Source organism: Salmo salar, chromosome 22, assembly GCF_965601325.2.
Source record: "Salmo salar chromosome 22, fSalSal1, whole genome shotgun sequence".
Taxonomy (NCBI): Eukaryota; Metazoa; Chordata; class Actinopteri; order Salmoniformes; family Salmonidae; genus Salmo; species Salmo salar.
The window spans coordinates 27,766,911-27,781,576 of record NC_138312.1 but is presented as its reverse complement, the minus strand read 5'-3'; the positions used below and the strand labels follow the sequence as shown (position 1 = coordinate 27,781,576).

Here is a 14,666-nt window from a genome sequence, read left to right as displayed (position 1 = left end):
AAAGGCGTTTCAATTAACTCTCAACCAATCGGACTTCTAGGTGGGCGTTTCATTTTAAAACGCCACAGTTCACTTCTGCACCAGATGAACATTATGTACGCCGCCTACGTGGGGTATTCTAAGTACAGTTGGTGATAATAGAAACGGGTTACTAAATAGATTTTTAGCAACAAAACTCAGACTTGTGAATATGACTCCGCTGTATAGCATCGCTGTTGTGTGGTTATTTACCTATGCGTTATGCGAGGATTTCTGTAAGAAAGCCAACTTCGGCGGGGCACACACAACGTTCGTGAAGACCCCGCGACCAAGAGATTCACCGGTGTTGTCTGGACACAACCTTATCAAACGGAGCACTGACCCCGACGGAGAGACGTGCAAATCTCTAACGGGATTCGAGTCCACGCTGAAAAATAACACACACACCGTAAGTTTTTTTTTTTTGTATTATCATAGGCTGTTGCTTGTAATTTTTTTTATATATATATAAAGAAATGTCATAAAACTGCACATTGTCATTGATTTGTGTTGGCTGCAACCAAGATATCCCACCACAGCGAAAATAATCACATTTCTCTCAGGGATTTGATTGATTTCAAATCCATTGTGATAATCTGTAATTTGTGACCTTTCAGACTGCTGTGGTGATAATGACTCATGGTTCTCATCACCACGTGGGCTATACATTCCTAATTGACTGATTGATTAGAAGGATGAACTTTATTGCATATTCTGACAAGAGTTAGAAGGTTTTAAAGCTAAAATCATTAGTTGCTGCATATTATTTATTTATAATTATAAATTGACGATATATACCCGTTGATACTTGAACTAAACTCGAGGCATTTATACATTATGTTCTCCAACTGTCGACCCCATAGAACCTAAAATATAAGCTTGTTTTACTCCAATTTCTGTAAACAATGTAAATGTAACCCCCCTTACTGTATAGCCTCAAAACATGGTTAAAACGACACATTTGATATCATGGATGGTCAGTCCTTGCATCCATAGCTCTGTAAATGAATTTGAGAGTGGTTACAATTCTCCAGGCCCATCCCTCAGCTTTTTACCAAAACAGAGGCAGGGTGCCTGCTTTGCTATTGTTTCTACTAGGTATTCTAGCTTTTCGGTATTCAGTCAAAGTGAGTTTGACCCAAGGAGTACCCTACAGCAAAGGATCAGGTGGAGTGAATATGCATTCCGGTTTCTCATAATGCATCCAGTATTGATAGAGAACGGATCATATTGTGGCATCAGTCTTCCTACATTCTGTAGGCCTGTCTCAGTATAGTTTGGTAATATATACTGTGATTTAAATACACAAAAAGTATAATTTCATTACCACCCCCAGACCCTAAAAAGCATGATATTGAACATAATTGAAGGCCAACATATTTATAGTAAAGTATAGACTGACTGAATGAGAACAATGATGGCTTAGGATGTCTATGGGCCAAACATTGCTCAAATCATCATGATTACTTATGTTTTAACCTACTGTTGCTGGGCATGTTGCTTTTCACCAAGTCTTTCTGTTGACAGAGCTGGTTATAGCAGCCAGAGTGGTTGCCTGTATTGCAGATAAAGGTGTGTTGGGGAATGTAAATTGCTGTCTGTAAGCAGCAGTTTTGGTGTGAGTTCATATGACTGTACACTAGCAGGGTCTCCTTTGAGTGGCTGCTCTCTGTGCAGTTCACTGCTTCGCTCTGCGCCACTGTGATGCAGTAGGGAAAGGGACATAGTTTGTTTCATGTTGCAAACAGTAATGAAACACTATGTAAGTATCATGTTCTGAGACTGACAAAAAGTTAGCACACTGCATGCATGCCATGATTGAGGTGGAGAGTAAATGCAACCCCCTGTAACATATTTTCAGCATTTATTTCCCTATAAGTCAACACTGGCCTGCCTCTGTCACTGAGGAGTCATGTGATTCTGTTCAGCCAGTTGAAGGCAGATGCTAATGTGGTTATAGTGTAAGCTACCGCTAGCTCAGGCTAAATGTGGCCTTATGAGGAGCAGCAAAAATGGCAGTGTTTGTCTGGGCTAACCCGCCCCATACGCTGTGATGCCTCTGGCTCTGCTGTTGGCCTACTAGAACACTCTTGCAGCCCAGACTCCACATGGCTTCTCTGTGTGTTTAGTGGAGTGGGTTGTGGGCCTTGCAAATGTGACTCAATGCTGAGAGGTCAAGGGACCCACTCCTACAGTTAAATAAAGGCCTAGTTAAATAAAGGTTAAATGTAAAAAAAATTAAAAAAAATAATTAAATGCAGCACAGGAGGTTGCTGGCACCTTAATTGGGGAGGATGGGCTCGTGGTAACTGCTGGAGTGGAATGGTATCAAATGCATAAAAACACATGGTTTCCATGTGTTTGATGGCATTCCATTCGCTCCGTTCCAGACCTTATTATGAGCCGTTTTCCCCTCAGCAGCCTCCACGGGTTAACATGCATTAACTTTGGGAACTAACAAGTCTGAAGGTCATGGGCAAGGTAACATATCATTTTGGTGAAGCATCTCTTTTACACAGGATGAATATAGTTTGTGGGTCTACGAGCCCTTCTGTGCACAGACAGCTCCCTAATAAAGCACAGAGGTATTATTCATGCCATGGTTGAGCTGTTTCAACTGAACCAAACTGAACTCCGGCCACTGATGTTTTATTCCGGATCAAAAAGTGGCTTAGGTGGTGGGTGTGGCAATGGACACGGTTGGGGAATTTTAGATAACTTTTAAAGACTCCTATTTTGATGTTTTTTTGTTGTTGCAGTTTTTTGAATTTTTAAGCCAATTTTCTGCTATTCTCCTTGGAGCCAAGATACATTTTTTGCAAATTTAAAGTAAATTCCAAAGAATTCTACACATTTTGCCATGGAGCTGAGAGAAAATGTTGCAATTTAAAAGCACATTTCCAGGGATTCTACATACTCTGCCATGGAGTTGAGAGAAAAGTAAAATATATATATATATATATATATATATATATATATATATATATATATATATATATATATATATATATATATATATATATATATATATATATATATATATATATTACAGTTGAAGACGGAAGTTTACATACACTTATGTTGGAGCCATTAAAACTTGTTTTTCAACCAGTCCACAAATTTGTTGTTAACAAACTATAGTTTTGGCAAGTCGGTTAGGATATCTACTTTGTACATGACACAAGTAATTTTTCCAACAATTGTTTACAGACAGATTATTTCACTTATAATTCACTGTATCAATATTCCAGTGGGTCAGAAGTTTACATACACTAAATTGACTGTGCCTTTAAACAGCTTGGAAAATTCCAGAAAATGGTGTCATGGCTTTAGAAGCTTCTGATAGGCTAATTGACATCATTTGAGTCAATTGGAGATGTACCTGTGGATGTATTTCAAGGCCTACCTTCAAACTCAGTGCCTCTTTGCTTGACATCATGGGAAAATCAAAAGAAATCAGCCAAGACTTCAGGAAAAAAAATGTAGACCTCCACAAGTCTGGTTCATCCTTGGGAGCAATTTCTAAATGCCTGAAGGTACCACGTTCATCTGTACAAACAATAGTATGCAAGTATAAACACCATGGGACCACGCAGCCGTCATACCGCTCAGGAAGGAGACACGTTCTGTCTCCTAGAGATGAACGTACTTTGGTGCGAAAAGTGCAAGTCAATCCCAGAACAACAGCAAAGGACCTTGTGAAGATGCTGGAGGAAACAGGTACAAAAGTATCTATATCCACAGTAAAACGAGTCCTATATCGACATAACCTAAAAGGCCGCTCAGCAAGGAAGAAGCCACTGCTCCAAAACCATCATAAAAAAAGCCAGACTACGGTTTGCAACTGCACATGGGGACAAAGCTCGTACTTTTTGGAGAAATGTCCTCTGGTCTGATGAAACAAAAATAGAACTGTTTGGCCATAATGACCATTGTTATGTTTGGAGGAAAAAGGGGGAGGCTTGCAAGCCGAAGTACATCATCCCAACCGTGAAGCACGTGGGTGGCAGGATCATGTTGTGGGGGTGCTTTGCTGCAGGAGGGACTGGTGCAATTCAGAAAATAGATGGCATCATGAGGAAGGGGATTTATGTGTATTGAAGCAACATCTCAAGACATCAGTCAGGAAGTTAAAGCTTGGTCGCAAATGGACAATGACCCCAAGCATACTTCCAAAGTTGTGGCAAAATGGCTTAAGGACAACAAAGTCAAGGTATTGGAGTGGCCATCACAAAGCTCTGACCTCAATCCTATAGAAAATTTGTGGGCAGAACTGAAAAAGCGTGTGTGAGCAAAGAGGCCTACAAACCTGACTCGGTTACACCAGCTCTGTCAGGAGGAAGGGGCCAAAATTCACCCAACTTAATGTGGGAAGCTTGTGGAAGGCTACCCGACAAGTTTGACCCAAGTTAAACAATTTGAAGGCAATGCTACCAAATACTAATTGAGTGTAACTTCTGACCCACTGGGAATGTGATGAAAGAAATAAAAGCTGAAATAAATCATTCTGACATTTCACATCCTTAAAATAAAGTGGTGATCCTAACTGACCTAAAACAGGGAATTTGTACTAGGATTAAATGTCAGGAATTGTGAAAAACTGAGATTAAATGTATTTGGCTAAGGTGTATGTAAACTTCCGACTTCAACTGTATGTAAATGTGATAATTCAGAATTCTATTTTTAATACATTTGCAAAAATGTCTAAAGGCCAGTTTTGCTTTGTCATTAAGGGGTATTGTGTGTAGATTGAGGGGAAAAAAACGATTTCATCCATTTTAGAATAAGGCTGTAACGTAACAAATGTGGGACAAGTCAAGGGGTCTGAATACTTTCCATGTGTGTTTGTGTATACAGTACCAGTCAAAAGTTTGGACACACCTACTCATTCAATGATATTTCTTTATTTTGACTATTTTCTTCATTGTTGAATACTAGTGAAGACATCGAAACTATGAAATAACACATTGAATCATGTAGTAACCCAAAAAGTTTTAAACAAATCAAAATATACTTCAAAGTAGCCATCCTTTTGCCTTGACAGCTTTTCGCACTCTCTCAACCAGCTTCACCTGGAATGCTTTTCCAACAGTCTTGAACCACACATGAGGAGATCATCCGTTCACCCACTCTGTGTCTCACAAAGACATGGCGGTTGAAACCAAACATATCAAATTTGGACTCATCAGACCAAAGGACAGATTTCCACCGGTCTAATGTCCATTGCTCGTGTTTCTTGGCCCAAGCAAGTCTCTTCTTCTTATTGGTGTCATTTTAGTATTGGTTTCTTTGTAGCAATTTGACCATGAAGGCCTGATTCACGCTGTCAACTCTGAACAGTTGATGTTGAGATGTGTCTGTTACTTGAACTCTGTAGCATTTATTTGGGCTGTAATTTCTGAGGCTGGTAACTCTAATGAACTTATCCACTGCAGCAGAGGTAACTCTGGGTCTTCCTTTCCTGTGACGGTCTTCATGAGAGCCAGTTTCATCATTGCGCATTGACTGACATGTCTTAAAGTAATTATGGACTGTTGTTTCTCTTTGCTTATTTGAGCTGTTCTTGCCATAATAAGGACTTGGTCTTTTACCAAATAGGGCTATCTTCTGTATACCACCCCATACCTTGTCACAACACAATTGATTGGCTCATGCATTAAGAATGATAGAAATTCCATAAATTAACTTTTAAAAAGGCACACCTGTTAATTGAAATGCATTCCAGGTGACTACCTCATGAAGCTGGTTGAGAGAATGCCAAGAGTGGGCAAAGCCGTCATCAAGGCAAAGGGTTGCTACTTCGAAGAATCTCAAATATAATATATATTTTGATTTGTTGAACACTTTTTTTTGGTTACTACATGATTCCATATGTGTTATTTCATAGTTTTGACGTCTTCACTATTCTACAAAGTAGAAAATAGTAAAAAATAAAGAAACCCTTGAATGAGTAGGTGTGTTAACTTTTGACTCATTCTGTATATATTTCACAGTTTTGGACTTAGGCGGCCCAAAAAATCACGTAGGCGGCCGCCCAAGGGTTTCTCTGGCAGAAAGGTCCCTGCACTGAGATATGCCTCAAGGCCCACTCCCTAACCCAGTTTGCTATGGAATTATGATCTCTCACATGGACCTGACCTGAACCCTCCAGCCAATGAGATATGCTACAAACACCATCCAAACCTCTCTCGACGTCTGTCCAAATGTTCTTCAAACCCCCTCGGCCCGAGTCTTGATGACTTCCCAAATGGACACTTAGAAGTTCCTCCCAACTTCCTCCCACAGTAAACCAGTTTAGCCCATCTCCAGTTAAAATGGCCTTGGTGCATTCTCTACCCCCTTCCAACTCACAGGAGCTTTGAAACCCAGCGGTAACCTAATTTGGCTGTCTCTCCAGCTCTCTTTGTCCTCAGGGAAGCAGGAAGTGTTTTTAGGAGCAGAACAGCCAGTTCAGTACAGTCCTGGTGTTTTCATGGTAGACAAATACGAATATGGCCAGAGGAATGTTCTAGAATTCTGTGAAATGCCACAACTAAGTTCTTGATGGTCTTTGTGTTGTCAGATCAGTGAGTGAATGTGCTAGAGTTGGAACACCTGAAGCTCCTTTTGACCATGGAAAAAGCACTCCTATTGGCAGTGTGGTCCACCCACCACCTCCTATCCACACTAGCCTGTGCTCCCTCATAAACATTCCCCACATGTTTCTCTCGGACCTCCAGTGAGTCTATCTGCTATAAGAGCAGGCTGACTGGCCAAGACAAGGCACAAGGGGCCAGTATATTTTTTTTTAGGTTTGTGGCGAGGGCTGAATCTTCTGTGTCGAGACAACACAAGCCTCGGCTCACTTGCTAGTCATAAAAGTCTGTTACAATTCGTCAGACTTATACCCCTAAAATACCGGAGAGATAATTGATTCAGTCAATGCCTCTTTTCCTGCCTCTTCTGGTTTCCATAGCATTGTGCAACAAACAAACAGTTGACATGGCTCATTTAAAGAGGAGAGTGTGTGCGACAGTGTGTTCCAACACAGTGTAGCCAAAGATGATACAATATGACGATTTGCATAATCTGCTTCTCCAATAGAAATCTCTGATCATACTTGTAGGCGATGTCATGCGCAGAGACACGTCATCGGGTCTAATGGTCGTGTCTCACCAAACTGTGCAAGTGCAGACCGTCAAATCAAAGGCACAACTTCGTTATAAAGTTGTTTTGGTGAAAAGTGTCATTTTTTTCTCTCTTTCTCGAGGTTGTAGCAATGAACATTTCAGCTACTTAAGAGATTGGCTTGAATCTAGGTTATGCATTTTCTGAAATTTAACAGCTAAAGTTTTCACTTGACTTGGCAAACTCCAAACTCCAGTCTGGTCTGCCGAGTCTGCTTTATAAAGAACGTTGCGCCTCTAGGTTTAGAACCTCTAGGTTTAGAACCTCTAGGTTTAGAACCTCTAAGGTCTAGCGCTGTGTGAGGGCCCAGGGTCTTAGTTGAAGAAAGTGACAAAAAGCGAAATTCAGAATGAATTCAGCTAACAGAATGATGCTGACTTTTTTTTTTTTACTTTAAAAGTGTGCCAAACAAAAACCATTGATTGCAAAGTTAAACAAACCATACGACTCAATGCACAAGCACTACGTTTAACAATTTCCACAGAACATTTTACAAATATACATGTACAGTGCAGATGTAAAGTTTGGTAACAGAATGATAAAATCTTGCTCAGTTTGTGACCGTGTTTTCCCAAAATTCTGTTAAATATCTACTCCAAATTAAGATTCAAAGTTGTCTACAAAAAGAATGGGGTGTCAGTTTTGATATGACACCTTGAGTTTGAAAAAATCTATTTTGGTTATTAGACTATAAGTGAAGTTGATTAACACCCGGTAACAGAAATATAATAACAGACTGACATTATGGGTCCCTGATTTCTACTACACAAAAAGGCATAATTATAAATGTCATTCTCTTCATGGTGATGTATCCTGAATAGGTACACAAAGTTAACAAAATGTAATATCCTCCTTTGCATGTTTGGTTATATTTCTATCATTCTAATGTGCTCCATCCCCAAAGAAGACCAAATTTGGTTGGTCTGGAGCGGACCAAATCTGTACCAGTGGAGGCTGGTGGGAGGAGCTATAGGAGTATGGGCTCATAGTAAGTGCTGGAATGTAATAAATGGAACAGTATCAAACATAAGGAAACCACATTCTATTAATTCCATTTGTGACAACCCTCCCACTCTGTCTGCCGAATTCCTTCGCTTTGCTCTTGTTTTCCTTAATAGGATGTCGGTGGGCGGAGCCGGGAGGGTCGTCAGCGAAATGGGACACACCTGGGCTCGGGTGTGTACTGGGGATAAATATACCTTCACCCCATTCATTGAGGAGACTCTTTCCATGCAGGCACACTGTTATTTTTGGTTGTGGCTTTTTGTGGCTTGTTTATTTTGGCACCTCTCAACACCCCTAATTTTCACCATCTATGCACACAACCACTCATTAACACTACTGATTACTCACAGACACCACTGTTAATTGTTTGTAGTTTACTTTGTTTAATAAATATATCTGTTATTCCTTATTCCCAGCCATTCCAATGAGCTCATCGTCCTGTAGCTCCACCAGCCTCCACTGACCTGTACCAATCATAGAGTATGTTTACTGTACACGCACACTAATACACTGCTCAAGAAAATAAAGGGAACACTTAAACAACACAATGTAACTCCAAGTCAATCACACTTCTGTGAATTCAAACTGTCCACTTAGGAAGCAACACTGATTGACAATACATTTCACATGCTGTTGTGCAAATGGAATAGACAACAGGTGGAAATTATAGGCAATTAGCAAGACACCCCCAATAAAGGAGTGGTTCTGCAGGTGGTGACCACAGACCACTTCTCAGTTCCTATGCTTCCTGGCTGATGTTTTGGTCACTTTTGAATGCTGGCGGTGCTTTCACTCTAGTGGTACCATGAGACGGAGTCTACAACCCACACAAGTGGCTCAGGTAGTGCAGCTCATCCAGGATGGCACATCAATGCGAGCTGTGGCAAGAAGGTTTGCTGTGTCTGTCAGCGTAGTGTCCAGAGCATGGAGGCGCTACCAGGAGACAGGCCAGTACATCAGGAGACGTGGAGGAGGCCGTAGGAGGGCAACAACCCAGCAGCAGGACCGCTACCTCTGCCTTTGTGCAAGAAGGAGCAGGAGGAGCACTGCCAGAGCCCTGCAAAATGACCTCCAGCAGGCCACAAATGTGCATGTGTCTGCTCAAACGGTCAGAAACAGACTCCATGAGGGTGGTATGAGGGCCCGACGTCCACAGGTGGGGGTTGTGCTTACAGCCCAACACCGTGCAGGACGTTTGGCATTTGCCAGAGAACACCAAGATTGGCAAATTCGCCACTGGCACCCTGTGCTCTTCACAGATGAAAGCAGCTTCACACTGAGCACATGTGACAGAGTCTGGAGACGCCGTGGAGAACGTTCTGCTGCCTGCAACATCCTCCAGCATGACCGGTTTGGCGGTGGGTCAGTCATGGTGTGGGGTGGCATTTCTTTGGGGGCCGCACAGCCCTCCATGTGCTCGCCAGAGGTAGCCTGACTGCCATTAGGTACCGAGATGAGATCCTCAGACCCCTTGTGAGACCATATGCTGGTGCGGTTGGCCCTGGGTTCCTCCTAATGCAAGACAATGCTAGACCTCGTGGCTGGAGTGTGTCAGCAGTTCCTGCAAGAGGAAGGCATTGATGCTATGGACTGGCCCGCCCGTTCCCCAGACCTGAATCCAATTGAGCACATCTGGGACATCATGTCTCGCTCCATCCACCAATGCCATGTTGCACCACAGACTGTCTAGGAGTTTGCGGATGCTTTAGTCCAGGTCTTGGAGGAGATCCCTCAGGAGACCATCCGCCACCTCATCAGGAGCATGCCCAGGCGTTGTAGGGAGGTCATACAGGCATGTGGAGGCCACACACACTACTAAGCATCATTTTGACTTGTTTTAAGGACATTAGATCAAAGTTGGATCAGCCTGTAGTGTGGTTTTCCACTTTAATTTTGAGTGTGACTCCAAATCCAGACCTCCATGGGTTGATAAATTGGATTTCCATTGATTATTTTTGGGTGCTTTTGTTGTCAGCACATTCAACTATGCAAAGAAAAAAGTATTTAATAAGATTATTTAATTCATTCAGATCTAGGATGTGTTATTTTAGTGTTCCCTTTATTTTTTTCAGCAGTGTAGTTCGATACCAAACTGATTATGGCAGTAGGCCGAGTATTCCATTAGCCATGTAAACACCTTACTTTGCTTATCTAAATTGGTGTAAGGTCATAATCGAAGTAAGCATGTGCAAATTTAAACACCTGGTTGTCTCAGCAATCTTTCAAATTATTAGGACATGTAAAGACCTTAATCGGAGTTCCAGCGGTGTGTTTGATGTGCTCATGTGCAGCAGCAGTGCAAGCCTCCCTCTTTTCAAACATTAATAACCGAGCTCAGAATCAAATAGGCTTCCCAGGTCCCTGTGGTAGAATGTTTATTTAATTGCCCATTTTCTGCATTTGTCAAAGTCCCATCAGGTAGCCTGATTTCAGATGTGTCCATGGAAACAGGATTATTAGGCAAATCGTTCTCCTTGCAAAGCATGTAAACATTTTAATCAAACTATTATATTAATTTGCCTATTCACAATAATCTTATTTTGTTCTTGTAACTGTACCCATATACAGTACCACTCAAAAGTTTGGACACACCTACTCATTCAAGGTTTTTTTTCTTTTTTTTACTATTTTCTACATTGTAAAATAATAATGAAGACATCAAAACTGACAACACATATGAATCATGTCGTAACCAAAAAAAAGTGTTAAACAAATGAAAATATTTTAGATTCTTCAAATTAGCCACCTTTGCCTAGATGACAGATAACTACATCATGAAGCTGGTTGAGAGAATGCCAAGAGTGTGCAAAACTTTTGACTGGTACTCTGTGTGTGTGTGTGTGTGTGTGTGTGTGTGTGTGTGTGTGTGTGTGTGTGTGTGTGTGTGTGTGTGTGTGTGTGTGTGTACAGTTGAAGATGGAAGTTTACATACACCTCAGCCAAATAGATTTAACTTCTTTGGGATAGGGGGCAGTATTTTCACGGCCGGATAAAAAACGTACCCGATTTAATCTGGTTACTACTCCTGCCCAGAAACTAGAATATGCATATAATTAGTAGATTTTGATAAAAAAACACTCTAAAGTTTCTAAAACTGTTTGAATGGTGTCTGTGAGTATAACAGAACTCATATGGCAGGCCAAAACCTGAGAAGATTCCATACAGGAAGTGCCCTGTCTGACAATTTGTTGTCCTTCTGTTGCATCTCTATCGACATTACAGCATCTGTGCTGTAACGTGACACTTTCTAAGGCTTCCATTGGCTCTCTAAAGCCACCAGAAAGTGGAATGGGGTGTCTGCTGTCTCTGGGCAAAGTACAGCAGCTCTGTTTGTGAGTGGTCAGCCTGGGGACAGTGAGACTGGAGATGCGCAGTCACGAGACTTCTCCATTTTCTTCTTTCAGCCTTTGAATGAATACAACGTTGCCCGGTTGGAATATTATCTTAGGTCACCTTTCTGATAATGACCTGAACACACGAACAAAACGGAGGTATTTGGACATAACTATGGATTATTTGGAACCAAAACAACATTTGTTGTTGAAGTAGAAGTCCTGGGAGTGCATTCTGACGAAGAACAGCAAAGGTAATCCAATTTTTCCAGTTTAGGTGACCCCGAAGTTGGCGGATGTCAAAATAGCTAGCCGTGATGGCCGAGCTATGTACTCAGAATATTGCAAAATGTGCTTTCGTCGAAAAGCTATTTTAAAATCGGACATAGCGATTGCATAAAGGAGTTCTGTATCTATAATTCTCAAAATAATTTATGTATTTGGTCAACGTTTATCATGAGTAATTTAGTAAATTCACCGGAAGTTTTCGGTGTGTATGCTAGTTCTGAACATCACATGCTAATGTAAAAAGCTGGTTTTTGATATAAATATGAACTTGATTGAACAAAACATGCATGTATTATATAACATAATGTCCTAGGAGTGTCATCTGATGAAGATCATCAAAGGTTAGTGCTGCATTTCGCTGTGGTTTGGGTTTATGTGACATGTATGCTTGCTTGGAAAATGGCTGTGTGATTATTTGTCTATGTACTCTCCTAACATAATCTAATGTTTTGCTTTCGCTGTAAAGCCTTTTTGAAATCGGACAATGTGGTTAGATTAACGAGAGTCTTATCTTTAAAATGGTATAAAATAGTTGATTGTTTGAGAAAATTGAATTGTGGTATTTTAGTTGGTTTTCTATTTCGCGCCGTGCGATGCTGTTGGCTAGGGGTTCCGCTAGCGGAACGTCTGTCCTCAACAGGTTAAACTCAGTTTTTCACAATCCCTGACATTTAATCCTAGTAAAAATTCCCTGTTTTAGGTCAGTAAGGATCACCACTTTATTTTAAGAATGTGAAATGTCAGAATAATAGTTGAGAGAATGATTTATTTCAGCTTTTATTTCTTACATCACATTCCCAGTGGGTCAGAAGTTTACATACACTCAATTAGTATTTGGTAGCATTGCCTTTAAATTCTTTAACTTGGGTCAAACGTTTTGGGTAGCCTTCCACAAGCTTCCCACAATAAGTTGGGTGAATTTTGGCCCATTCCTCCTGACAGAGCTGGTGTAACTGAGTCAGGTTTGTAGGCCTCCTTGCTCACACACTCTTTTTCAGTCTGCCCACAAATGTTCTGTAGGATTGAGGTCAGGGCTTTGTGATGGCCACTCCAATACCTTGACTTTGTTGTCCTTAAACCATTTTGCCACAACTTTGAAGGTATGCTTGGGGTCATTGTTCATTTGGAAGACCCATTTGCGACCAAGCTTTAACTTCCTGACCGATGTCTTGCGATTAGAAGTCAACCGATTTATGATTTTTCAACGTCGATACCGATTTATTGGAGGACCAGTTAAAAACGATACCGATTAATCGGCCAATTTTTTACATTTATTTTAAATTTATTTATTTGTAATAATGACAATTACAACAATACTGAATGAACACTTATTTTAACTTAATATAATACATCAATAAAATCAATTTAGCTTCAAATAAATAATGAAACATGTTCAATTTGGTTTAAATAATGCAAAAACAAAGTGTTGGAGAAGAAAGTAAAAGTGCAATATGTGCCATGTAAGAAAGCTAACGTTTAAGTGCCTTGCTCAGAACATGAGAACATATGAAAGCTGGTGGTTCCTTTTAACACGAGTCTTCAATATTTCCAGGTAAGAAGTTTTAGGTTGTAGTTACAGGAATTATAGGACTATTTCTCTCTACGATTTGTATTTCATATAACTTTGACTGTTGGATGTTCTTATAGGCACTTTAGTATTGCCAGTGTAACAGTTTAACTTCCGTCCCTCTCCTCGCTCCTACCTGGGCTCGAACCAGGAACACATTGACAACAGCCACCCTCGAAGCAGCGTTACCCATGCAGAGCAAGGGGAACAACTACTCCAAGTCTCAGAGCGAGTGACGTTTGAAACGCTATTAGCGCGCACCCCGCTAACTATTTCACATCGGTTACACCAGCCAAATCTCGGGAGTTGATAGGCTTAAAGTCATAAACAGCGCAATGCTTGAAGCACAGCGAAGAGCTGCTGGCAATACGCACGAAAGTGCTGTTTGAATGAATGCTTACCAGCCTGCTGCTGCCTACCACCGTTCAGTCAGACTGCTCTATCAAATCATAGACTTAATTATAATATAATAAACACACAGAAATACGAGCCTTAGGTCATTAATATGGTCCAATCCAGAAACTATCATCTCAAAAACAAAACGTTTTTCCTTTCAGTGAAATACGGAACCGTTCCGTATTTTATCTAACGGGTGGCATCCCTAAGTCTAAATGTTCTTGTTACATTACACAACCTTCAATGTTATCTCATAATTACGTACATTTCTGTCAAATTAGTTCGCAACGAGCCAGGCGGCCCAAACTGTTGCATATACCCTGACTCTGCGTGCAATGAACGCAAGAGAAGTGACACAATTTCACCTGGTTAATATTGCCTGCTAACCTGGATTTCTTTGAGCTAAATATGCAGGTTTAAAAATATATACTTGTGTATTGATTTTAAGAAAGGCATTTATGTTTATGGTTAGGTACATGTTGGAGCAACGTGTACCTAAGCGATTATATGCAACGCAGGACAGGCTAGATAAACTAGTAATATCATCAACCATGTGTAGTTAACTAGTGACTATGATTGATTGATTGATTGATTGTTTTTTATAAGATAAGTTTAATGCTAGCTAGCAACTTACCTTAGCTTCTTACTGCATTCGCATAACAGGCAGGCTCCTCGTGGAGTGCAATGTAAAGCAGGTAGTTAGAGCGTTGGACTAGTTAACCGTAAGGTTGCAAGATTGAATCCCCGAGCTGACAAGTTAAAAATCTGTTGTTCTGCCCCTGAACAAGGCAGTTAACCCACCGTTCCAAGGCCGTCATTGGAAATAAGAACGTGTTCTTAACTGACTTGCCTAGTTAAATAAAGGTGTAAAAAAAAATTTGGGGCCAAATCGG

At 40.8% G+C, this 14,666-nt stretch overlaps 1 protein-coding gene across 1 annotated transcript in view; it reads left to right on the top strand.

Moving 5' to 3' along the window:
• Positions 1-73: 73 nt before the first annotated feature.
• LOC106583135 (sortilin) overlaps positions 74-14,666 on the top strand; it is a 34,013-nt gene continuing 19,420 nt past the window's right edge. Inside the window, exon 1 of the mRNA XM_014166969.3 lies at positions 74-427. Coding sequence (XP_014022444.1) covers positions 191-427 — 237 coding nt within the window. The 5' untranslated portion in view covers positions 74-190. The remainder of the gene's footprint in view (positions 428-14,666) is intronic.